Source organism: Polyodon spathula, chromosome 3 (genome assembly GCF_017654505.1).
Source record: "Polyodon spathula isolate WHYD16114869_AA chromosome 3, ASM1765450v1, whole genome shotgun sequence".
Classification (NCBI taxonomy): domain Eukaryota; kingdom Metazoa; phylum Chordata; class Actinopteri; order Acipenseriformes; family Polyodontidae; genus Polyodon; species Polyodon spathula.
Genome location: NC_054536.1, coordinates 96,550,877 through 96,578,609, shown reverse-complemented (window position 1 = coordinate 96,578,609; position 27,733 = coordinate 96,550,877). Strand labels below are relative to the sequence as shown.

Here is a 27,733-nt window from a genome sequence, read left to right as displayed (position 1 = left end):
TTTATAGGAAGTACAGAGTCATGTTTTTATATATTTTTAGTTTTTAAGTCAAATTTTGTATAGGGAAGAGTGTCTGGAATAACGCTATTCCAAGTTTTGAATTTATTTTTGTATTCTTTTTTTAATAATCATACAAACACACACATGCATACATAGAAACACACATACATACAAACACACATCCATACATACATACTGTCCTTTAGATATCTCCATAATTGAATTTTAAATTAATACAAAGCGCTTGTCCCAGATTGCTGGAGAAGAGAACTGTGCAGGGTCCCAGTGGGTGAGCTACATTGTAACAATGCATGGTAATCAGCCTTGGTATGATTGCATCCAGCTTGAAGTGGAATGAATATTCTACCTTCCATGGAAAGAGAATCACTGTTATATACAGGGCTGTCCTTTCCTACATGTACCTCTTTTTGTCTATATTTCTTCCATGGAAAGAGAATCACTATTATGTACAATCAATCAATCTTTATTTTATATAGCGCCTTTCATAGTGGACCACCATCACAAAGTGCTTTACAAGGTGCAGTAACAAGAAAATCCATAAACTTTATATACAGAGAAATGAATAACACATGATACAGTAAAAAACTATGCATAATACAATACAGTGAAAAATGCATAATGCATGAAAGCAACAACACAGCAGCTAATAGCAGATATAAGGCTTAAAGAGCATGTAAAGCAAGAGAGAACAAGTGGATCTTGAGAGTTGATGTAAAGTAAGTGATGGTGGGAGCATCACGCACCAAAGCCGGGAGAGAGTTACAAAGAGTCGGAGCCATGAAGCTTAATGAACGTTGTCCAAGTGTGGTGCACTTTTGCTTGGGGGTAACAAGCAGGCCAGAGTCGGAGGACCTCAACTTGCGGGCAGGGACATAGTGAAACATGAGGCTGTGTTGGCAGATGAGGTGACCCAAGGGAAGCATGTAGATGTTAAAGAGGCCCAAGGATAGACCCTTGAGGGACACCGCAGGTGACAGGGTTTGCGACACCACTGTTTTCTGAAACTGGTTATGTGAAGTGCGGAGTTCCACAAGGCTCTGTGCTTGGCCCTTTGCTGTTTAGCATATATATATATGCTCCCCCTAGCATCCATCATTGCTAAATACAACCTTGGATTTCATTGGATGACACACAAATATACTGTTCATTTCCCACCAACTCAGAAATGGCAGCGGCTGTTCTGTCTCGGTGTTTAAGTGAGATCCAAGCATGGATGACTGCTAATTATCTGAAAATTAATCCACGGAAGACAGAGGTGCTGTTTGTTGCCTCCAGGCACAGTTTAGCTAAATTGCCATCTATTAATATTCCTTTCCTGTGGGAGTTTCAATGGATTCTGAATCTTGTCTGGATGCCCACTTTAGTTCAGTAGTTAAGACATCTTACTTTCAGCTCCTTAATATAGCTAAATTGAGAATGATCTTGTCTGACAAAGGTGTTGAAATGTTGGTGCATGCTTTTGTGATGTCTAAATTGGACTACTGTAACGCTGTCTATTTTCTGGCCTACCTGACTCTGAATTACAGCAGAATGAGGTTCAGAATGCGGCAGCAAGAGTGCGCGCTCCTGTTCTCAAGTCACTGCACTGGCTTCCTATTAAATTCACGATTGATTTTAAGATCCTGCGTCTTACTTATCAAGCCATCTGGGCATTTGTATCTGCAGGATCTGGTTTTACCTTATATTCCCAGTTGCAGTCTACGGTCATCAAGTGCTGGTCTTTTGGTCAGGAGGAGGAGAAGCTTTTAGTTGTTATGCGCCTCGTCTCTGGAACTCTGTTCCAAGTGATATCAGAGTTGTAGCTACAATGTAATCTTTTAAGTCGGGTTTAAAGACGTATCTGTTTTCACATGCTTACTGTTAGGCTGGGTTGTTATGCATTTGTTTTTGTGTCTTGTAAAGCGCCCTGGGATGCTTCGCATGAAAAGCGCTATATAATAGCAAATTGTATTGTATCGTGTTGTGTCCATCATAGAAAACAGACTGCATGCGTCCGGATAGGTAAGAGGACATCCAAGAGAGACAGGTTCAGAAGATCCCAGCATACTTCTGAAGGCGGTCAAGAAGAATGCTATGATCTGTGGTATCAAAAGTGGCTGTTAAGTCAAGGAGGACAAGCACAGAGGGAGCAGCAGCATCTGCATTCAGCAGGAGATCATTTACAATGCGGAGCAGAACAGTTTCTGTACTGTGGTGCGACTGGAAGCCAGACTGCAGAGATGCAAACAGATTTTTATCTGTGAGATGTTTCATCAGCTGACTGGCTATAGCCCTTTCAAGAGTTTTGGAGGGAAAGGAGAGATTGGAAATTAGATAAGTCAGCTGGGTCAAGGGAGGGTTTTTTGAGTACCGGCGTAACTTGGCAGCCGATTATGCCGGTAGCAGCTTAAGGGCAGCAGGAATCGAGCCAAAGTCCAGGGACTGGTTGAGAGTGTGCATAATGGAGTAAGCAAGATCAGAAGCACAGACATGGACAGTGTTAGTCGGCCAGGGGTCCAGGGGGCAGGTGGCAGTAGTTGATTTCAACAGTAAACTGGAGACGCCAGCAATGGAGAGAGGAGAGAGAGGAGAGAGCAGGAGGGGCAACTGGAGGAGAGTCAAGGTGGTTAAGTAGTAAACTGGGTCTGTGGCAGGAGAGCATAGAGTAGATGTTGTCAAGTTTATTCTGAAGGAAAAAGGAGAAGACATGACAGGTAAGAGAGGAGGAAGAACGGGAGTTGGATTGGTCGGTGACTGGATGTAGGATTTGGTCGATGGTGTTAAAGAGAATATTGGGTTTACTGTGTCCCGTAGTTATAATTTCAGAGAAGTACTTCACCCTGGCAGTGGTGAGTGCACGTCTGTAGTTAGAGATCGTCGATCCAGATCTCTGTGAACCGTTAGTCCAGATGACCACCACTTGCGCTCCAGCTTGCGGCAGGCAGACTTAAGTAGTCAAAGTTCGAGGGTGTACCATGGGCAGTGTTGATCTTTCTTCATTGCTCTGGTTGTAAGCAGGGCAACAGTGTAGATGATATGAGTAAAGGTGGCATTGTAGAGGGTCACCGCATCATCAACTGAGGATGGGAGAGTACCAGTTAGAGGGGATGCAGACACACATTCTGAGAGTTTCAGAGGATTGAGCAGATTCTTGGGACAGAAAGAAATAACAATATCGGTAGCGGAAGGAGCAGGAAGATTAATATTAGCAATGGTTAGAGAGAGATATGAGACAGAGATTTGAGGGGTCGACCAGGGTGTGTCCTCGGGTTTGAGTGGAGACGTTGACAGATTGAGAGAGCCCAAGATAGTCCAGGAGCATGTTGTGCTCTCCTTTCCTACGTGTATCTCTTGCTGTCTATATTTCTTCCATGGAAAGAGAATCACTATTATGTACAGGGCTCTCCTTTCCTACGTGTATCTCTTTCTGTCTATATTTCTTCCCTAGAATCGTGCTCTCTGTCTCACAAACTACTGTAAAGGATGTAGGTTCTTATACGGAGAAGGCTGATATAATAATCAGATTCCATTTAAAGGAAGTTCATACCAAGGGACACTGTAACATCTGCGGTCAAACTGCTGCAGCCTATTTCAAGGTATTCATAGCTGTTGATTAATGGCATTTATCTCCATAGTCCCACATTTATCACTCTGCTGCATAAGAAACTCTGTCATTGTAAAATAAGCATTTTGAATGTACCTGAAAAGCTTACTTGCCTTGGTTACCTGTTGAAGAAGGAAATGCCCCCGTGCTGCCAGTCTCATTACCAGCAGCGCACAGTAAACTTTGCCTTAAAAGAAGGAAGTCCTTAGTAAATGTGTCCGGTGCCATTTCCATTGTGTTCTGTGTTTGTCTTCAAAGCACGGCACTGCTGAGAATAGCAATAGGAGATGCAATTGTAGCCGAAACCCCTGTGAGGGTTCTTAATAAAGCTATCTGGTAGCAACTTCTTTTCACCCCATAATATTGATCTTGAAGGAAAACCACTATTGCTTTCTAGGTTATTGTATAGAGGAACAACTGAAAAACTTAAGACCAATAAAAACGTACAGCATACCAGCATGTGCAGGGATTCTTCTCAATCACAAATAGAAACGTACAGCATAGCAGCATCAGCAGGGATTCATCTCAATCACAAATAGAAACGTACAGCATAGCAGCATCAGCAGGGATTCATCTCAATCACAAATAGAAACGTACAGCATAGCAGCATCAGCAGGGATTCATCTCAATCACAAATAGAAACGTACAGCATAGCAGCATCAGCAGGGATTCATCTCAATCACAAATAGAAACGTACAGCATAGCAGCATCAGCAGGGATTCATCTCAATCACAAATAGAAACGTACAGCATAGCAGCATCAGCAGGGATTCATCTCAATCACAAATAGAAACGTACAGCATAGCAGCATCAGCAGGGATTCATCTCAATCACAAACCAATAGAAACGTACAGCATAGCAGCATCAGCAGGGATTCATCTCAATCACAAATAGAAACATACAGCATAGCAGCATCAGCAGGGATTCATCTCAATCACAAATAGAAACGTACAGCATAGCAGCATCAGCAGGGATTCATCTCAATCACAAATAGAAACGTACAGCATAGCAGCATCAGCAGGGATTCATCTCAATCACAAATAGAAACGTACAGCATAGCAGCATCAGCAGGGATTCATCTCAATCACAAACCAATAGAAACGTACAGCATAGCAGCATCAGCAGGGATTCATCTCAATCACAAATAGAAACATACAGCATAGCAGCATCAGCAGGGATTCATCTCAATCACAAATAGAAACGTACAGCATAGCAGCATCAGCAGGGATTCATCTCTTTTTATTTGATAGAAATTAGAAAGCCCTCAAAAGCACATTACAAAAGTCTTCTGCAACTAACCTGGCTGTCTCAGCTTTTAAACTGTGTGGAAGTGTATACGTTGCTAAAGGAGCATGGCACTAGGAGGGATAATCTAATCAGGACGGAAATTCTTTTATAGCATTTGTCACCAGCCCACTGAAGTAAGTTTGTGGTGTTTTATTATTATTTACTTTTAGCATTTACCTGTTTTGTGTTTTAAAAACCTTGTTTGGATTTTACATGACTCCTGTATAAAGGTAATAAAGTGAATTAAATTGGAAAGATACTTCAATCTTAAGAACATAATTCTTATGTTCTTATGTTCTTATGTAATAAAGTGAATTAAATTGGAAAGATACTTCAATCTTCCAACCCCAAAGTGTCAGCAGAACAGCTGTTTCATTAGTAATGTCTAAACTGTTTAAGATCTGTGAACTCGCCTTCTTCCGGAGGTAATACAGCACACCCTGGTCTCCTAATGCCTGTCACACTGCTTTGTGTGTTCTTTAACAGCTGCATTGAGAAGCCTGTGCTCCCACTCCTCGCTTTTTAACATTTAACATTCAGAATGGTAACCATGACTAAAGTTAAGCTAAATGTAGTTCTCACAAGTGTGGCTGAGGGACCTTTTCTCTCTCCTTACATATTCAGCCTTTTTGGTGGAATAAAATGAGGGTGTTATGAAATCTTAATTCAACCATTTAATGGGGAATTAAAGATTAATATTATGAGGTCCCCCGAGTGGCTGACCTGGTAGAAGTGCAGCCGCGTGGTGCGCAGGGCGAGTCAAACAGCGCAGGCTCACGTCCTGGCTGTGCAGAGTCACAGGTCTTTGGTGGGGATGTCAAAGGGAGCGTTGCATTGGCTCTGGCGCTCCCGCAGGTTAGGGAGCCAAAACCAGCAGGCACTGTTTCTGCTGATTGCGCTACAGCAGATCCTACCGGCCAGGCGTCCAGTGAGCTCAGAGCGGGCACCTGCAGGGCTGGCCTTTGTCCTCCAGTGGTCGGTAGCTCACTGACACCCACTCTTGAGTTCCTGGGTGTAAAACAGGAAGCTGGCTTGGTCGTGGGATCGGAGGACTGATCACTGAACCTTGAGTTCTCCTGAGCATCTGTGGGAAAAACATTCAAAACTGGGGAGAAAATCTGCGGTAATTGGAGGTGTGTGTGTGTGTGTGTGTGTGTATATATATATATATATATATATATATATATATATATATATATATATATATATATATATATATATACGTTTAAGAACATGACGATTTTAACCTTGTACAGCCACAAATCTAAAGGGTTAAAGTGCTTTCTTGTTGACTGTTAATGTGATAATTATAATTTAAAGCTTTGTAATTATGTAACACTGTATTTTCCCCTTTTCTTCTTGTTCTCTCTCCCTGTCTATTGCATCTTTCTGCATGCTTCCTGGATCTGCAGATGAAATTAGTGGGGACGGTAATGTTTTGCTTTTTAAAATATCTTCTAACTCTTTCCGCTCTGCTACTAACAAGCTAGAAACTGTGGTTCTAGGTGATGTGATTGTATTGTATAAACCTGATGTCTGATGTGGTGGTGTCATTGTATCTTATAACCCTAATGTCTGGTGTGGTTGAGATGGTGTCACTGTATCTTATAACCCTAATTTCTGGTGTAGTTGAGGTGGTGTCCTTGTATCTTATAACCCTAATGTCTGGTGTGGTTGAGGTGGTGTCCTTGTATCTTATAACCCTAATGTCTGGTGTGGTTGAGGTGGTGTCCTTGTATCTTATAACCCTAATGTCTGGTGTGGTTGAGGTGGTGTCCTTGTATCTTATAACCCTAATGTCTGGTGTGGTTGAGATGGTGTCACTGTATCTTATAACCCTAATGTCTGGTGTGGTTGAGGTGGTGTCACTGTATCTTATAACCCTAATGTCTGGTGTGGTTGAGGTGGTGTCACTGTATCTTATAACCCTAATGTCTGGTGTGGTTGAGGTGGTGTCCTTGTATCTTATAACCCTAATGTCTGGTGTGGTTGAGATGGTGTCACTGTATCTTATAACCCTAATGTCTGGCGTGGTTGAGATGGTGTCACTGTATCTTATAACCCTAATGTCTGGTGTGGTTGAGATGGTGTCACTGTGTCTTATAACCCTAATGTCTGGCGTGGTAGAGGTGGTGTCCTTGTATCTTATAACCCTAATGTCTGGTGTGGTAGAGGTGGTGTCCTTGTATCTTATAACCCTAATGTCTGGCGTGGTTGAGGTGGTGTTGGTAAGTTTCAGTTACTGGACTCCGCTGTAGTGGTGTTTCCTAGCCCTTTCAGTGGTGAATTCATTTTGTCGAGCTGAAGAATACATTCCTTTATTGAGTATACATGAGAACAGGACAGCATTCTGTTTTTATTATATATATATATATTATATATATATATATATATATATATATATATATATATATATATATGAGGAGTCCTGCAAGGTTCCACCATGTTTTCTGATGGCAGATTTTAACATGCAGGACTGACAGGACTAGCCCATCTCACCCTTGTTTTGTGTGTCCTGTTAGTATTGTACAGAATTATTTCACTCCCAGGGTGGAATTAGAAAATGTAGAGCTATCTTAATAATCCCAGTATACCTTACCTTAAATATGAATTACTGTCTCTTTTTAGGGATGGAAATGAGATAGCAGTTAGATCCAGTTCAGCTTGATTAGCCACAGTGTACAGGTAACAGGCTCAGGTGTGTCTGTGTGTCTTATTAAACTCATAGCAAAATTAGGAATATATCAAACTGTAATGCAGTGGGAGTCTTATTCCATCCCTGACACATTGCGGTAAAAGTGTAGTATTATTATTATTTTTAGTATTTTCTTCATTGTATTCAATGAGCAACACTCATACATTCTTCATATTTGTGATAGTCTCATGATGAATGCAGAGACGTTGAAAACACTTCAGTCATGGGTAAAGCAGTGCTTAGTTACGAGGAGACCCAAAGAGTGTCTTCTGAGAGTCCTCACGCTTTTGCTTGTCTTCTGTGACCAAACACTGCTTTTACTGTGCCAGTGAAATGTGACAGTTTGTCAGAAAAGGCTGTTGCTCTGCAGTTCTCTAATTGCTGTGCAAAACATACCATTAAAAAAGCCAAATACCTGTTAATAATAGACACACAAGCAGACAAGTCTAATGCACACAAAAGGTATTGTGGCTGAGCTGGAGCAGTGTCTGTGGGTCTACCAGAGCCTCTTCTGGGTTCAGTGTTGCAGAATATCTGCAAGTCTGGTTTCCCCGTAGCTACTCCAACTCGCCCATCTTGCCACGTTACTGTAGTTTGTGACTAGTCTGACGGGAACATTTTGTAATTCAGTCCCTGTTTTCTTTCCAGTGGCATACAAACAACGTTAAACAATGATCACTTGGACTTCTGTTTTATTTGTCATTGTCTAAAGATAACCCTATAACTTTCTTGGCAATGGCTGTTGTTTTTAAAGTCTCATTTACAATGGGGTCTAAAATGGCTTAAAACAAGGAATTGTTTGGTCTTCACCCTTAAAGGTTTGCTCCAGCTGCTGTAGCATTTTCCTAGAAACAGTGCAAGTAGACAAGACTCTGAGTTATAATACCAATGACTTAATCTATTTTATATATATATATATAATATCTTAGTTGCTTTTGTTTGGCTTGAACATGCATGTGTCAGATTTATTAAAAGCTGTTTAACTTCACACAAGCTAACAGGCTCCATTCTCCTTGCAGAGACGGACGACTATGCAGAAATTATAGACGAAGAGGATACATACACCATGCCCTCAAGTAAGTACGTCAGCAACAGCAAGGCACTGTTGGGGAAATCACAGCATGTTTTAAATGGGTCTCATAGCAGTAACCAGGGGCTGTTTTTTCAACTTGTAACCTTGATAACAGTGATCCAGATTTTGTAATTCTATATTGTGTAATCGAGGTTACTTTTATCTGTTTTTTCAGAACATGTCACTGCTGGATTACATTTATCCATATTACAAATTTCGAACACCCAGATTAAAAGTTTTGAAAAACCAGCCCCTGGACACCAAATTATTTTGCACAAACGGATGTTTGATCTCTGCCTTCTTTTAAACACAAATTTAACCCTTTCAAACTGTACAGGTGTACTTTTGTGAATGCATTTCCAAACTGTAGTGTGTACTGTTTGAATGTGTTTCCAAACTGTACAGTGTATACTCTTTGAATGTGTTTCCAAACTGTACAGTGTGCATTCTTTGTGTTTCCAAACTGCACAGTGTCTAGTCTTTGAATGTGTTTCCAAACTGTACAGTACAAGTATTACAATAAGCCCTGTTAACAGTTTGATTATTGAGGATGGTGTTGCATGTGTGTTCAGGGGTTCATGTGGTGGATTTGTCATCGATCTCTTTTATATGAAGTGGTCTTGGTAGATTTGTTTTTTAAACCTGTGTTTTGGAATGTTTTAAGATTAATTTAGTACTGTGTGAGCTTTAATATATATTGTTTTGTTACATTTAAAGCTTCATTTTCATACTTAATTAAGTGAAGCATCTCCTGCCGCATGAAGAGTACATTTGTTAAAAAAAAAAAAAAAAAAAAAAAACACAGTTCTGGTGAGAAGAACTAATAACAGGGTTCCTTGGCATTCCTATTAAAGAGGTTTCCATTTTAACATCGCCACTTCCTTCAAGGGACCTGACTGAAGTGTTGAAATCAGTCTGAGACTCTGTCCCTACTACTGATACCAATGTTCTACAAATCAAATTGGGAATTTGTATCTAAAAATTAAATTGGACATTTGCAGTTTAATTTGAAGGTATTTGTTTTGTAAATCAAGCCTTACTCCCCAGACATATTGTCTCATATTTAACTAAGTCTTAATTATCCCATTTTAGACAAGCCTAATGTATCAAGTGTCTTTCCACTGTGCTGAGTATCTTAACCCAGGCACATCTTGTACAGTCGTTGTAACCCAGAATCTGATGTTTACTAAAAGACAGCTTTGTGATTTCTTTCTCCAATAACTGCTGTGCAGAAAGCTATGGATTAGAAGAAGGTAATGGGTCCTCATTTTCCTTGGCGTTCACTGTTTATGCTTGCTGTCTGTGGAACGGAGTGTGCCTTTGTCTGTTCTACTTATTATTTAATCCATACATTTTGGTTTTGTTTGGTTTTTTTGCTCATCATCCTAGTCACCCCCATGCGGTTGTGTTGCTGGCTGCACCAGGCTGAGAGGGTTAAAATCTAACAAACGATATCTTTGTGGAACTTGTGTTACTGGCTGCACTTTGTTGTGCATATTGATACATCAAGACATTTTCATGGCAAGAAGCAGTTGCAGAATGTAAGGGTGTGTGCAGGGAACTGTCGAAACAGCCATGATTGTGTTGGAAAAACATCCATACAATCGTAAGACGTACAGCAATAGTAGTTGTAAACATGTAATGTTCAGTAATGCTTGAAGAGGAACTGCACTTTTGACAGCAGTAACTAACAGTATCCCCTGAAGAGTGGAATACAATTGGTTACTGGAAAGGGTGTTGAATATTAACTGGGAGATGCATTCCTTTAATCCCTGCTTCAGCAGATATGATCAGCCACGCCCAATGTGTACCATAGCCCTTTTTTTTTAACAGCAATTACAAATTCAGCTCTAGACAAATGTTTTGCATCACCCTGTAGAATGAACTAATGTTGCTTCATAAAGTCGAATGAACCCTGCTGAATAATGCTACGTTAACATATTGAGTTACACACCACCGCGTCGTAGTTTTCCATATAATCAAAGATGTGACATTTCAATATCCAACATGAAATACTATACTACTATTGTGGCTTCTGGTAGACTTTTGCGATATCATTTTGTAGTTTCTTTGATTACATGATGTTAATTAAAAGATAAATTATGTTAATATTAGTTTTTTGTCTCAGTCCTAAATTTTTAGGTGATGCACAACTTTTGGCCAGAGCTGTAGGTTCACTCTGTGTACATGTGTGTTCTGGTATTAGCTTTTGCCCTCTTGTCTTTTCTGATGGGGGACTCTCCTAACGCTGTGTGGTACTGTGGTATCCTCCAGCTGCATCTCTATTTGTGTTTTAGCATCAGCGCATGCCTGGAGAGTGCTAGAAAAAATACAATCATAAGTTTTTTTTTAGGAAAAATCAGTTTGATACCATATACTGTTATTTTGTTGGTTAGTGTTGCCTTTCCTGCAGTGTTGGGATTAATGGAACTGTTACGGGGCATTTTTTAAAGAAGCCAACAATAGTGTAGAATGTTTTCATGAATATTAACGTGAATTCTATTCATAAAAACTTACTTTGAAAAAACTCCTGTGAGTGTAAAGCTCTGTGAATCATGCACACATGCCCAGGCTCAGGCTGAGGTCAGCATGTTGCTCATTTTCCTGGCAGCATGCTGGTTTTTGTTCCTTTGTATCCAATTGTCTCTGAGATTCACAGTTAAAACCCTGCGAAGTTAAACCCATGAGGAGATCGCTCTCTTGGGTTCCACATATTTACATTTCCAGAGCAATCAGTCTCTATACAAAAAAGCCTGATGCAAATGGGTTGCAACACATTTACATTCTTTTCAAATGTTCTGATCTACCAATCTTAGTATTTTATGGAAATGCCTCTGCAAACTGTGCTAAAATCATGTTTGGGATTCTGGATATTAGTGAAATGACATGTCTGTTTGATGTCTAGGCTAATTACCATTAGCCTTAAAGGGTACATCAGCACTACATGAAAAATAAAACATAAACTATCCCACCTTGCTGTTCCGAATGTATTTGGTCATTGTGTAATAATCTGTGTGTCCAAACATTTGCATAATGCTGCGCTGCCAGTGTCCAAAATCATTCTTCTGAAGCATCTCCTCTGAGCCAAAAAACTTTACTTCCTTGTGTACTGTCAGATGTACCGGCGCAGGCCCAGTGAAGCATTGTGTAAGCTATATCACCTCCCTGTGGAAACACACTAGTCTGTGTGACAAACATGGTCTGTTTAATTTTCCATAAGGAAGGAACTTGTACCTGCTTTCGTTTTGTGTAGCAGACATCTTTCAGTTGTGGGTAGGTCCCTTCATTAGTTGGAAACTCGGTCTTGGTTTCCTTTTCCCCACAACCACTTACACAGTACAGACTTTTCATTATTGTTTTAATTTATTTATTTTATTTTTTATTGAATGCAACATTAATCATAATAATACATCAAAATACAACCTGTGAAGGAAACATGTACAGTGTTCCTTCCTTATGGAAAATTAAACAGACTAGTGTGTTTCCACAGGGAGGTGATATAGCTTATACAACGCTTCATTGGACCTGTGTCAGTATGTTTCAGAAGACTCCCAGTTTGACAAATAACATGTCCCGTCCTGGACTGCAAAGCAAAGGTGGAGGTGTTTCTAATACAGTCTCAGGGCAGTGTGCCTGGTCAGTATGTTTAATGCAGTCTCAGGGCAGTGTGCCTGGTCAGTATGTTTAATGCGGTCTCAGGGCAGTGTGCATGGTCAGCATGTTTAATGCGGTCTCAGGGCAGTGTGCCTGGTCAGTATGTTTAATGCGGTCTCAGGGCAGTGTGCATGGTCAGTATGTTTAATGCGGTCTCAGGGCAGTGTGCCTGGTCAGTATGTTTAATGCGGTCTCAGGGCAGTGTGCATGGTCAGTATGTTTAATGCGGTCTCAGGGCAGTGTGCCTGGCCAGTATGTTTAATGCGGTCTCAGGGCAGTGTGTCTGGTCAGTATGTTTAATACGGTCTCAGGGCAGTGTGCATGGTCAGTATGTTTAATGCGGTCTCAGGGCAGTGTGCCTGGTCAGTATGTTTAATGCGGTCTCAGGGCAGTGTGCATGGTCAGTATGTTTAATGCGGTCTCAGGGCAGTGTGCCTGGTCAGTATGTTTAATGCGGTCTCAGGGCAGTGTGCATGGTCAGTATGTTTAATACAGTCTCAGGGCAGTGTGCATGGTCAGTATGTTTAATGCGGTCTCAGGGCAGTGTGCATGGTCAGTATGTTTAATGCGGTCTCAGGGCAGTGTGCATGGTCAGTATGTTTAATGCGGTCTCAGGGCAGTGTGCATGGTCAGTATGTTTAATGCGGTCTCAGGGCAGTGTGCCTGGTCAGTATGTTTAATGCGGTCTCAGGGCAGTGTGCCTGGTCAGTATGTTTAATGCGGTCTCAGGGCAGTGTGCATGGTCAGTATGTTTAATGCGGTCTCAGGGCAGTGTGCCTGGTCAGTATGTTTAATGCAGTCTCAGGGCAGTGTGCCTGGTCAGTATGTTTAATGCGGTCTCAGGGCAGTGTGCATGGTCAGTATGTTTAATGCGGTCTCAGGGCAGTGTGCCTGGTCAGTATGTTTAATGCGGTCTCAGGGCAGTGTGCATGGTCAGTATGTTTAATGCGGTCTCAGGGCAGTGTGCATGGTCAGTATGTTTAGAACATAAGAAGAACATAGAACATAAAGTTTACAAACGAGAGGAGGCCATTCGGCCCATCTTGCTCGTTTGGTTGTTAGTAGCTTATTGATCCCAAAATCTCATCAAGCAGCTTCTTGAAGGATCCCAGGGTGTCAGCTTCAACAACATTACTGGGGAGTTGATTCCAGACCCTCACAATTCTCTGTGTAAAAAAGTGTCTCCTATTTTCTGTTCTGAATGCCCCTTTTTCTAAACTCCATTTGTGACCCCTGGTCCTTGTTTCTTTTTTCAGGCTGAAAAAGTCCCTTGGGTCGACACTGTCAATACCTTTTAGAATTTTGAATGCTTGAATTAGGTCGCCACGTAGTCTTCTTTGTTCAAGACTGAACAGATTCAATTCTTTTAGCCTGTCTGCATATGACATGCCTTTTAAGCCCGGAATAATTCTGGTCGCTCTTCTTTGCACTCTTTCTAGAGCAGCAATATCTTTTTTATAGCGAGGTGACCAGAACTGAACACAATATTCAAGATGAGGTCTTACTAGTGCATTGTACAGTTTTAACATTACTTCCCTTGATTTAAATTCAACACTTTTCACAATGTATCCGAGCATCTTGTTGGCCTTTTTTATAGCTTCCCCACATTGTCTAGATGAAGACATTTCTGAGTCAACAAAAACTCCTAGGTCTTTTTCATAGATTCCTTCTCCAATTTCAATATCTCCCATATGATATTTATAATGTACATTTTTATTTCCTGCGTGCAGTACCTTACACTTTTCTCTATTAAATGTCATTTGCCATGTGTCTGCCCAGTTCTGAATCTTGTCTAGATCATTTTGAATGACCTTTGCTGCTGCAACAGTGTTTGCCACTCCTCCTACTTTTGTGTCGTCTGCAAATTTAACAAGTTTGCTTACTATACCAGAATCTAAATCATTAATGTAGATTAGGAATAGCAGAGGACCTAATACTGATCCCTGTGGTACACCGCTGGTTACCACACTCCATTCTGAGGTTTTTCCTCTAATCAGTACTTTCTGTTTTCTACATGTTAACCACTCCCTAATCCATGTACATGTGTTTCCTTGAATCCCAACTGCGTTCAGTTTGAGAATTAATCTTTTGTGCGGGACTTTGTCAAAAGCTTTCTGGAAATCTAAATAAACCATGTCATATGCTTTGCAATTATCCATTATCGATGTTGCATCCTCAAAAAAATCAAGCAAGTTAGTTAGACACGATCTCCCTTTCCTAAAACCATGTTGACTGTCTCCCAGTACCCTGTTACCATATAGGTAATTTTCCATTTTGGATCTTATTATAGTTTCCATAAGTTTGCATATAATAGAAGTCAGGCTTACTGGTCTGTAGTTACCTGGTTCAGTTTTGTTTCCCTTTTTGTGGATCGGTATTACGTTTGCAATTTTCCAGTCTGTCGGTACCACCCCTGTGTCAAGAGACTGCTGCATGATCTTGGTTAGCGGTTTGTAAATTACTTCTTTCATTTCTTTGAGTACTATTGGGAGGATCTCATCCGGCCCAGGGGATTTGTTTATTTTAAGAGCTCCTAGTCCCTTTAAAACTTCTGCCTCAGTTATGCTAAAGTTATTTAAAACTGGATAGGAACTGGATGACATGTGGGGCATGTTGTCAGTATCTTCCTTTGTAAAAACTTGTGAAAAGTAATCATTTAATATATTTGCTATTTTTTTTTCTTCATCTACGATTTTGCCATTTGTATCTCTTAAACATTTAATCTCCTCTTTGAATGTTCTCTTGCTGTTGTAATATTGGAAAAACATTTTGGAATTGGTTTTAGCTCCCTTAGCAATGTTTATTTCTATTTCTCTCTTGGCCTTTCTAACTTCCTTTTTGACTTGCGTTTGCAGTTCTGTGTACTCTTTCTGCGTACTTTCTTTTTGGTCCTTTTTTAATGCTCTGTAAAGTGCCTTTTTTCGCTGAATATTTTTTTTAATTGATCTATTAAACCATTTTGGCAATTTAGTTTTACATTTAGATTTGTCTACTTTAGGGATATAATTGTTTTGCGCCTCTAGTACTACATTTTTGAAGAATAACCATCCTTCTTCTGTGGGTGTTTTCTCTATTTTACTCCAATCTACTTCTGTTAGTCTCTGTTTCATACCTTCATAGTTTGCTTTTCTAAAATTGTAAACCTTAGCTTTAGTCATTTCTTTTGGGGATTTAAAAAACACTTCAAATGAGACCATGTTGTGGTCTGAGTTTGCCAGTGGTTCTCTGACCTCTGTTTTAGTTATTCTATCTTCGTTATTTGAAAAGACTAAATCAAGGCATGCCTCCCCTCTAGTGGGTGCCTTCACAAATTGTGTTAGGAAGCAGTCATTTGTCATTTCCACCATTTCTATTTCATCCTTCGCGCTACCCACCGGGTTTTCCCATTTTATTTGGGGGAAGTTGAAATCCCCCATTAGTATGGCTTCTCCTTTGCTACACACATTTCTAATGTCATTGTATAACAGATTATTGTGCTCACCGTCTGAATCTGGCGGTCTATAGCATGCTCCTATTATTATGCCTTTTGAATTTTTGTCTGTTATTCTGACCCATATTGATTCGGTTTTATTTTCTTTGTCCAGGTTTAACACCTGGGCTTCAAGACTGTTTCTTATGTATAGCGCTACCCCTCCTCCTCTTCTGTCCTGCCTGTCTTTCCTATACAGTGTATACCCACAAATATTATATTCGTCCCCATCACTCTCAGATAACCACGTTTCTGTAACACCTATCACATCATAGTTACCTGTTAGTGCAGTAGCTTCAAGTTCTAGAATTTTGTTTCTGATACTTCTAGCATTTAGATAAATACATTTAATGGTTGTCTTACCTGAGTTGTTGTTCTTGTTTTGATGCGGTCTCCCTTCTGTTTTTTTGTTGATTTCTCCCCCCTTCCTTTCTAGTTTAAATGCTTCCGAACCTGCTCGAGGATCTTTTCTCCGAGTAGACTAGTTCCCTTGTTATTTAAATGCAGTCCATCCCGTCTATACAGATAGTCCTCGTTGTAGAATGTGGTCCAATGATCAAGATAGGTGAAGCCTTCCCGTGTGCACCACGTCTTCAGCCATGCGTTTTGATTAATTATTTCCAGCTGTCCATATGGTCCTTTGCAAGGTGCGGGTAGTATACCAGAAAATACCACAGTTTTGGTTTTCTCTTTTAATTTCCTTCCTAGCTCTCTGAATTTGTTTTGCAGGGATTTTGGTCTGTCTCTTCCAATGTTGTTTGTACCGATGTGGACGACTACTACCGGGTCGTCTCCTGTTCGTTCTAGGAGCCTGTCCACGTTTTCAGTGATGTGCTTGACCGAGGCTCCCGGAAGGCAGCACACTGTTGTAGTAAGGGGGTCCAAACTGCGAATTGAACTTGCTGTGTTTCTCAATATGGAGTCCCCAACAATCATGACCTCCCTTCTTTTTGCTGTCTGGTCACCACTGTCAATAGGGTCCTGGATGTTGTTCCTTTCATTTTCTTGTTGTTGGTTCTGCTCATCAAAATTCTGAAGTGACTCAGATCTGTTGGTTGTTTTGATTTCTGGTGGTTGTGTTTGACGAAGTTTCTTTTTTTCCCTGCTTCTGCCTACCTGAAAACAGCTGTTCTGACCTTCTATCTCCCTGGTGGCTTTCAGTCTGTTAGGGGTGATGCAGACTTCCATGAATTGTGGGTGTGCCAGTTCCTCAAGATCCTGTTGCTGTCTCACTTCTTCCAGCTCCATTTCTAGCATACTTACTAGTTTATGCAAAACCGAGGATCGTGCGGCACTTTACGCACACTTAATGCGGTCTCAGGGCAGTGTGCCTGGTCAGTATGTTTAATGCGGTCTCAGGGCAGTGTGCATGGTCAGTATGTTTAATGCGGTCTCAGGGCAGTGTGCCTGGTCAGTATGTTTAATGCGGTCTCAGGGCAGTGTGCCTGGTCAGTATGTTTAATGCGGTCTCAGGGCAGTGTGCCTGGTCAGTATGTTTAATGCGGTCTCAGGGCAGTGTGCCTGGTCAGTATGTTTAATGCGGTCTCAGGGCAGTGTGCATGGTCAGTATGTTTAATGCGGTCTCAGGGCAGTGTGCCTGGTCAGTATGTTTAATGCGGTCTCAGGGCAGTGTGCATGGTCAGTATGTTTAATGCGGTCTCAGGGCTGTGTGCCTGGTCAGTATGTTTAATGCGGTCTCAGGGCTGTGTGCCTGGTCAGTATGTTTAATGCGGTCTCAGGGCAGTGTGCCTGGTCAGTATGTTTAATGCGGTCTCAGGGCAGTGTGCCTGGTCAGTATGTTTAATGCGGTCTCAGGGCAGTGTGCATGGTCAGTATGTTTTAATACGGTCTCAGGGCAGTGTGCCTGGTCAGTAAGTTTAATACTGTCTCAGGACAGTGTGCATGGTCAGTATGTTTAATACAGTCTCAGGGCAGTGTGCATGGTCAGTATGTTTAATGCAGTCTCAGGGCAGTGTGCCTGGTCAGTATGTTTTAATACAGTCTCATGGCAGTGTGCATGGTCAGTATGTTTAATGCAGTCTCAGGGCAGTGTGCCTGGTCAGTATGTTTAATGCAGTCTCTGGGCAGTGTGCATGGTCAGTATGTTTAATGCAGTCTCAGGGCAATGTGCCTGGTCAGTATGTTTTAATACACTCTCAGGGCAATGTGCCTGGTCAGTATGTTTTAATACAGTCTCAGGGCAGTGTGCATGGTCAGTATGTTTTAATACAGTCTCAGGGCAGTGTGCATGGTCAGTATGTTGGCTGGGACAGTTTTGTGCAGCTCACTATCTTTCGGTCTTGCAGCCAGGGACTATGAGATCCAGAGGGAGAGAATGGAGCTGGGCCGGTGTATCGGAGAGGGACAGTTTGGGGATGTGCACCAAGGCGTCTATATGAGTTCAGTAAGTAGACACTTGTGGGAATAATGTCTGCCTGTTATTGTTGGGTTGCTATAGATTATATCTGGTGTAATGTCTTACAGACTGTGTTTGCTTTTAAGTTCTTCATTTATGTGTGCTTGTCCTGCTTGTTTCTCCCTACCAGCATAGCAATCACAGATGCTGTATTTCTGATGATAATCTGGGGCTGATTTCTTCTTTGAAATTCAATTTTTTACAATATTTATTTTATTTTTTCTATAGGAAGACACTTCTATGTCAGTGGCTATTAAAACATGCAAGAACTGCACGTCTGATAGTGTACGGGAGAAGTTCCTTCAGGAAGCCTGTAAGTACCCACTGCTGTGTCTATTCATATTGCAACTAAGCTTAAGTACTAACAGAAACACAACAGATACAATACAGGCATGCTGTCAAACACATATTGAGTACTGTTCCCCAGATTTAAGCCTCTGTTTATATTGCAGATGAATGAGTGTGTGTGTACAAAACGTTGAAGACATTGACGAATACTTGTATTCAAAACATGCGTCACTTAATTGAGTATGTTCCTTTCATTATTTGTAAGTTTAGCTTTAAGACGGGCTCTGAAATGCTTTCTCTCTAGTATAATTAGCAGGTTTTCCCAGTCTAATTTGCAGAAAGGCATCCTAACTGGTTGTAAGTACTTTTCACTAATATAGTGACAAACCTGACCTTATCTATAGTGGCCTGCATGTGACATTTTTCACTTTACCCAACAAAGACATTTTTTTGAAAGTGTAGACTGTCATTTTGTGGTTCTTGAACTTCCTTTGCAATAAGTACATACTGCTGTCTACAATATATATGATATTATTTGGCAGCCTGTCTGTTTGTGTTATTAATCCTGGAAGAGACCTATCTGTCCATTCTCTGCTGTTTTAAAGGTACCTTTATGTTCAGGAAATATGCAGACAAGGTGGGACTGGTTGGTCAGTCTTTACAAAAATAAAGAAAGCAGGAAGCATTTTGAATGTCTGTACAGCGTACAGACAATGCTCTGAACCCTAGCCACACACTCGAGAAACTCCATGCTGCAGCTTTCAAACACAGAACTAGCTGCTGAGCAGATATAAATCATACACCAGCTCTTATTATTAGTATTGTAACCCTGGCCTTGTATTTCAATGTGAACAAGCAGTGCTGTGGTTTACAGCTGAAGAAGACTGCAAGTCCTGTCATCATCATAGAAAGCTGTATTCCTGGAGCCAGCTCCTTCATTAAACTGCCAATAATGAATCAGCTGAGAGCCAGTACTTCTGTAAGAGGTGTTTCTGTGTGTGTCTCCTCAGTGACTATGCGACAGTTTGATCATCCCCACATAGTCAAGCTGATTGGAGTGATAACAGAGAACCCAGTGTGGATCATCATGGAGCTCTGTACACTTGGAGAGGTAAAGGGTTTGTATTGCTTTCTCTTTACTGTACTCGCTGTAGCTTAGCGCATTTACCCCTGGAGGGTTCAGTCAATTTGATTTCAGTCGTCTTATTCTCAGAACAAACTGAATAGGGTTTAACAAAATAGTGTTATTATCTGATTTTCTGTATTAGATGACACCACATTGACAGTCTTGTGTGCATCGCTGCAGCTTCTGTTTCTTGACTGGATTCTCTTTGTTTTTCTTTGTTTGATGATAGCTGCGGTCTTTTTTGCAAGTAAGAAAGTACAACCTGGACTTGGCCTCCCTGATTCTCTTTTCCTATCAGCTCAGCACAGCACTCGCTTACTTAGAAAGCAAACGATTTGTACATAGGTAAGAAAAGCAGAGACAAACTGAGTCCCCGCTGTCAACCAGGACTCTGAAGGTTTTTCTCCCTGCGTGTTTTTCAGGCTGTGAAACTTCTTTTCGCTTGTGTTTCTGCTCAGGGATATTGCTGCTAGAAATGTCCTGGTGTCTTCCACAGACTGTGTGAAGCTTGGAGACTTCGGGCTCTCAAGGTATATGGAAGACAGCTCCTATTACAAAGGTACAAGTCACCCTTTTGCAGTGTACAGGTTTCCCCTAGTGTGCTGCTTTTAATTTCTTCATTCATTTAACAGTTTAAAAATGTAATGGGGCATAAAATTGAAACCTTAATCCCGGAGGCTGGGTTAGAACAGAGAGGGTTACCTTTGTATTGAGCCGCATTCCAAAATAAGAAATCTGCGTGTTTTAAAATAAAGTACACCAGCGATTTCATTGTGTTATAATGGAAATCACTCTTGAGTTTAAAGACATTTAAAGAAATTAAACACATAGCCCCATCTGGTGGTTTGATCAATAAATGTAGGCCTGTGTAATATAGAGAAGAACTTGCCTAAATAGCACACGTGTGTGTGTCTGTGTCTATATATACATACATACATACATACACAAAATGTGTGTGTGTGTGTATATATATATTATTATATATATTATAGATATATATATATATATAATATATATATATATATATATATATATATATATATATATATATACACACATACATATACACACACACACACACCCATATATATATATATTTATGTATATATATATGTATGTAATGTATGTGTGTGTGTGTGTGTGTGTGTGTATGTGTATATATATATATATATATATATATATATATATGTATGTATGTGTGTGTGTATGTGTGTGTATATATATATATATATATATATATATATATATATATATATATATATATATATATATATGTATGTATGTATGTATGTATGTATGTATATACACACACACACTCCATACTGTTGTTGCAGATGTCTGTAGGAATTAGGTAGGCATTAGCTTTTTAGATCATTTGTCTTTTCAGCTTCCAAAGGGAAACTTCCTATCAAGTGGATGGCTCCAGAATCGATTAACTTTAGACGCTTTACCTCAGCTAGTGACGTGTGGATGTTTGGTGAGTTTAACTGTTTTAACAACACAAATCCTTTCTCTCATAGCAAGCTGTGAATAATGTGAGCACTCCAGAAGAGCACTCTCAGTTTAACAGACATGTAGAAGCCCTTTCACACAGGTCTGCTCATAGAGTGGCATCTTTTCACTGCCACCTACATTATTTAATTTCATTATTCTGGAAAGAAAAGGGTTTTTTATGCATTTATTTATTTTTAAACATACTTGTTAACTTCACAGTCACTAGCCATTGTTAGGTGTGTGTAGACATGTGTGTTAAACTCCAGTGTGTTGCTTTTTATTCTTTATTGGTGATAGTACTGCATCACGCTTTCCAGAAAGACGTTGTGGAAGTCATTGCTTCTGTTTATTGCAGGAGTGTGCATGTGGGAGATCCTGATGTACGGAGTGAAACCCTTCCAGGGTGTGAAAAACAATGACGTGATCGGAAGGATTGAGAACGGAGAGCGCCTGGCCATGCCCCACAACTGCCCCCCCACCCTCTACAGCCTCATGACCAAGTGCTGGGCCTACGACCCCAGCAAGAGGCCCCGCTTCACTGAACTCAAAGCGCAGCTCAAGTAAGGCTCAGTCCGACCACACTTCATTTGTGTAACGTTGTGCATCTGTCATCTTGTTGTTTCTTTTATTGTGGCAGTCTAATAAACAGGCAGATAACTGTGGTGGGTTTTGTAAATATCCAGATAGCAATTGACAAGGTGATGTACCAGAGGACATAAAACATAATGACTAAAATAATCAGAAGAATTCTGCAAGAACCCCCCCCCCCCCCCCCCCCCCCCCCCCCCCCCCCCCCCCCCCCCCCCCCCCCCCCCCCCCCCCCCCCCCCCCCCCCCCCATCACACTTTCTTCCCTCCCTGATTGATAACAAAACAGAATGCTAATTGCATTAATGCAGCGGTTCCAACATGCACCGTTTCTGTTAGCTCTTGAGTGGATTGTGCTGTGATGGTAAGGATCCTTTGATCATAGTAAGTTATCAGTTACTCACTGTGGAAGGGGCATTCTCCATATTCCCCTGTAGATGTCGCTGTTACACTTTGGGGGTTCCACAGCACAGAAGAGAACATGTGAAAACGTGATCTAGTGTACTATTTACAGTGCCTATAGTAAGTATGCCCCCCCCCCCCCCCCCCCCCCCCCCCGGAGGTTTTCACAGTTTGTTTTGTTACAACCTGAAATCTTGATGCGTTTAAATGTTTTTTTTTTTTTCTTTGATTTACACAACCAACTCAACACATTGAAGGTGCAAGATAATTTTTATTGTGAAACAAGAGTTAATAAAAAATAAAAAAACTGAAATGTCTTGGTTAGATAAATATTCACCCCCCTGAGTCAATACTTGGTAGAACCACATTTGGTAGCAATTACAGCTGTGTGTCTTTTGGGGTCAGTCTCTTCCAGGTTTGCACATCTGGATCATGCAATATTTGCCCATTCTTCTTGGCAAAATTATTCAAGCTCTGTCAAGTTGGATGGGGATCGTTGATGGACAGCAATCCTCAAGTCTTACCCCAGATTCTCAATTGAATTTGACTGGGCCACTCTAGGACATTCACTTTCTTGTTTTTAAGCCACTCCAATGTCGCTTTGGCTGTGTGCTTGGGGTCATTGTCCTCCGGAAAGATGAATCTCCGTCCCAGTCTTAGGTCTTTTGCAGACTGAAGCAGGTTTTCCTCAAGGATTTGCCTGTATTTAGCTCCATCCATTTTGCCCTCAACAGTAACAAGCTTCCCAGTTCCTACCAAGGAAAACCATCCCCATAGCATGATGCTGCCACCACCATGCGTCACAGTAGGGATGGTGTTACCTGGGTGATGTGCTGTGTTTGGTTTATGCCAGACATAACACTTTGCATTTAGGCCAAATTGGACCACAGAATCTTTTGCCACATCTTTTCAAAGTCTCCCACATGCCTTTTTGCAAATTCCAAGCAGGATTTTACATGTTTTTTTTCAGAAATGGCTTCCTTCTTGCCACTCTTCCATACAGGCCAGATTTGTGGAGTACCTCAGCTATTGTTGACACATGGACAGTTTCTCCCATCTCAGCCATCGACCGCTGTAGGTTTTTCAGAGTTGTCAATGGCCTCTTGGTGGCTTCTCTGACCAATGCCCTTCTTACCCGGCTGCTCAGTTTGGGAGGATGGCCTGCTCTAAGCAGATTCTGGGTGGTGCCGTATACCTTCCACTTCTTAATGACCAGCTTGACTGTGCTCCAAGGGCTATTCAATGCCTTTGAAATCTTTTTATACCCCTCCCCTGATCAGTGCCTTTCCACAACTTTATCCTGTAGTTGTTTAGAAAGCTCCTTGGTCTTCATGGTAGTGTCTTTGCTTTGAATGCACTACCCAACTGTGGGACCTTACAGTGACAGGTGTATTTAATCTGAAATCATGTGAACCACTTTTATTGCACACAGATGGACTCCATTTAGCTTACTGTGTGGATTCTGAAGGCAACTGGTTTCACCTGAGCTTGTTTAGGAGTGTCACAGCAAAGGGGGTGAATACTTATCTAATGAAGACTTTTCAGGTTTTTATTTTTAATTGATTTGTTTTTTCAGCTCCCCCCCACCCCCCCCATTGTTTTCACACATTGAAAGTGTTGAAAAAATCCAATTAAAATGCATCAAGATTTCAGGTTGTAACACAACAAACTGTGAAAACATCCAAGGGGGAGTTAATACTTCCTATAGGCACTGTATTACAGGGTAGGTGGGCATTGAAATTGTTTTTATGCTCTGTGGTATTCCAGACATTGTATAGCTCATGTTTCCTAATTGTACCTATGAATTTGTGCACACAGGGTTGGTGCAAGTAGTATGCAGTTGAAAGGGGAGGCGCCTGGGTGTTTTTTCCTTTCTGAGGGTGTCTGATGAAGTGTGCAGACGACTCGCTCAATAAAACAGCGTGGCTGCTCAGTGCAATGCTTTCTCTGAGTGATTCATGCCAGTCTGAGGCACATCCTGTTTCTGTTAACATGGTTACACTAATATCACCAGGGCTGTGGTGACTGCCTTCCATCTGAGATAAACAGCAAGGCTTAGAAAGCCAAGAGCACCTGTTAACATTAAATACAACTTGCTTGCTTCCAAAGCAGGCAGTCATGATCAAGATTTTGCTGCCAATGGACTCAGCTATTTGAGGCAGTCCCATGACCAAGCCTTATAAAGGCAGCAGAGAGAGAGCTGTTCAAGTGCCTGTATACATATAAAGGCCCTTACACACCAAACGCGACAAGAGAAAATCAATAAAACCTCTGCTTTTCAATAGCGCTCTTCACACCAAAGAACACAAGCAATGAGAGAAAATCAATAAACCTGTGCTTTTCAATAGCGCTCTTCACACCAAAGAACACGACAAGCGACGAGAGAAAATCAATAAAACCTCTGCTTTTCAATAGCGCTCTTCACACCAAAGAACACGACAAGCGACGAGAGAAAATCAATAAAACCTCTGCTTTTCTATAGCGCTCTTCACACCAAAGAACACGACAAGCGACGAGAGAAAATCAATAAAACCTCTGCTTTTCTATAGCGCTCTTCACACCAAAGAACACGACAAGCGACGAGAGAAAATCAATAAAACCTCTGCTTTTCTATAGCGCTCTTCACACCAAAGAACAACACGACAAGCGACGAGAGAAAATCAATAAAACCTCTGCTTTTCAATAGCGCTCTTCACACCAAAGAACAACACGACAAGCGACGAGAGAAAATCAATAAAACCTCTGCTTTTCAATAGCGCTCTTCACACCAAAGAACACGACAAACGACGAGAGAAAATCAGTAAAACCTCTGCTTTTCAATAGCGCTCTTCACACCAAAGAACACGACAAGCGACGAGAGAAAATCAATAAAACCTCTGCTTTTCAATAGCGCTCTTCACACCAAAGAACAACACGACGAGAGAAAATCAATAAAACCTCTGCTTTTCAATAGCGCTCTTCACACCAAAGAACAACACGACAAACGACGTCGCGGTGATACAAATTCCAATGTGAGCGCCGCCATCTTAAATAATAAATAATCATGTCAGAGGGCTTTCATCCATCCGCACATAAACTCAATATAGCGCATTTTATATACCACTACGACCACTAGAAATCAATATATTTATATACCACTACGACCACTAGAAATCAATATATTTATATACCACCACGACCACTAGAAATCAATATATTTATATACCACCACGACCACTAGAAATCAATACATTTATATACCACTACGACCACTAGAAATCAATATATTTATATACTACTACGACTACTAGAAATAAATACATTTATATACCACCACGACCACTAGAAATCAATATATTTATATACTACTACGACCACTAGAAATCAATATATTTATATACCACTACGACCACTAGAAATCAATACATTTATATACCACTACGACTACTAGAAATCAATACATTTATATACCACCACGACCACTAGAAATCAATATATTTATATACCACCACGACCACTAGAAATCAATATATTTATATACCACCACGACCACTAGAAATCAATATATTTATATACCACTACGACCACTAGAAATCAATATATTTATATACCACCACGACCACTAGAAATAAATATATTTATATACCACTACGACCACTAGAAATCACTACGACCACTAGAAATCAATATATTTATATACCACCACGACCACTAGAAATAAATATATTTATATACCACTACGACCACTAGAAATCAATACATTTATATACCACCACGACCACTAGAAATCAATATATTTATATACCACCACGACCACTAGAAATCAATATATTTATATACCACCACGACCACTAGAAATCAATATATTTATATACCACTACAACCACTAGAAATCAATATATTTATATACTACTACGACTACTAGAAATAAATACATTTATATACCACTACGACTACTAGAAATCAATACATTTATATACCACCACGACCACTAGAAATCAATATATTTATATACCACTACAACCACTAGAAATCAATATATTTATATACCACTACGACCACTAGAAATCAATATATTTATATACCACTACGACCACTAGAAATCAATATATTTATATACCACTACGACCACTAGAAATCGCGTCTGCTGTGTGTGGGCCTTAAGGCTGACTGTATGGATTTGAAAACAGTTCTTGGAAACCATGTCAATATTTATACCATTAATACTGCAGGAGGTAAGTCTAATCTCTTTACAAGCCACCAAGTCAAGGAGCTGATGACTAAAGCAAACTTTCATGTCAGTTATAGAAAGCGCCATTGTTTTCTGTCTGGCCAGACTATTTTTTTTTTTTTTTGTGAAGCTTTTTACTTGTTCTTTAATGATTTGTCTATATAAACATGTTCCCTGTAAATAAATGTCTTGATAATGCAATGGCAGAGGATCTGTAAGCTGTGAAGACTTCTTGTGATTTTGATGGCCAGGCTGTTGGTACATACACTATGCACCAACATCGGTATAGGGGAGGGGGGTACATTCCCTGTGGAGTCTCCGGCCTCGTTGAGAAAAACAGATATTCAAACAATGGGCTTGCTGCCCTAGCTGAGGATAATGAGACAGGCGGGTGTGGTAAGGTGTGTAGGGTAACATCAGTTGGGATGAAATAAACTGTCAGGCTGCCCCTTTTAACCATTCTTTGAGTTTAATACTTGTCAGAGTGTGTAACTTTGTCTGCTGGTCGAGCTACCTTAGCAACTAACAGTTGCTGATGCTGTCCTGTTCAGCTCAAGGAATAGTGTTTTTTTAGGGATTAAAGGTAGCTTTTATTAATTTCAGTTTTACATTTGAGCAGTAGTGTTATCCCCAGCAAAACACACTTGTGTGCTATTGTTTAAATGGGTTAGAAGCAATTTTCATGCAGTCTGTGTTGTAAGGTAATAGGTGAATACATTCTGTCTCTTATTGTACAGTATAAAAGATGTCAATTTGGGGCTGCTCAAACTGTACAAAATGATGCTGCTTATAATATGAGACTTCCTGCACAATATCTTATAAATTACACAAAAACAAAGTAAAGGTGATAGTCAGAGTTTTGCAACTATATTGCCTTGGAAAATGTGTTCAGCCTTCAAAGGCTTAAACATCCGGCGATAGAGCCACTAAGGAGGCGCCCAGGCATATAAAACTGAATCCATGTTGTCTCACTAGTCCTGGATCCAAAAGTCTAAAGTATTTCGCAAGATTGGAAAACCATGGCCAACTTTGTGCAATGCAAATGATTACCGGATATGAAACGGCTATGTCAACACACACACACACACAGACACACACGTTAGCTGTCTGAAAATGTGTGTCTTCTGAGTTCTGCGCTCCCAAGACTGTACGCCTGTATTATTATCAGTACAAGACTTAAATAAGTGTCCAGTACACAAAGCACCCATTTCCTTAGCAGACGTGAAAGCAGTTATTCTGCTGCTTGTCTTAGCTCATTACTGGGCAAAAACAAAATATAATGTTAGGGCTGTAGGCTGTCATTATTACCAATTGTTAGATTGTGATTAAGAAACGACCAGGTTAGACACACTGCAGTATCCTGTTTCCAGTGTTACAGTGGAGTGGTGAGTGGGGTGTGTGTGCAGTGATACAGTTCCAGCCCAGGTTAG

General features: G+C 40.7%; 1 protein-coding gene across 17 annotated transcripts in view; it reads left to right on the top strand.

Annotated features, from left to right (window-relative positions):
* LOC121313706 (focal adhesion kinase 1-like) overlaps positions 1 to 27,733 on the top strand; it is a 186,153-nt gene that overhangs the window by 123,696 nt on the left and 34,724 nt on the right. For 12 of the 17 annotated variants that reach the window (XR_005950024.1, XR_005950025.1, XM_041246517.1 and 9 more), the window contains 10 exons: positions 6,303 to 6,320; positions 8,605 to 8,661; positions 9,890 to 9,910; positions 18,087 to 18,184; positions 18,425 to 18,509; positions 19,495 to 19,595; positions 19,840 to 19,955; positions 20,069 to 20,169; positions 20,998 to 21,087; positions 21,460 to 21,664. Coding sequence is in view for 15 of the 17 variants with exons in the window: in XM_041246517.1 (XP_041102451.1) it covers positions 6,303 to 6,320; positions 8,605 to 8,661; positions 9,890 to 9,910; positions 18,087 to 18,184; positions 18,425 to 18,509; positions 19,495 to 19,595; positions 19,840 to 19,955; positions 20,069 to 20,169; positions 20,998 to 21,087; positions 21,460 to 21,664 (892 nt within the window). In the remaining 2 variants the exon portion in view is untranslated. The remainder of the gene's footprint in view (positions 1 to 6,302; positions 6,321 to 8,604; positions 8,662 to 9,889; positions 9,911 to 18,086; positions 18,185 to 18,424; positions 18,510 to 19,494; positions 19,596 to 19,839; positions 19,956 to 20,068; positions 20,170 to 20,997; positions 21,088 to 21,459; positions 21,665 to 27,733) is intronic. The other 5 variants (XM_041246513.1, XM_041246514.1, XM_041246515.1 and 2 more) reach the window with 3 other exon arrangements.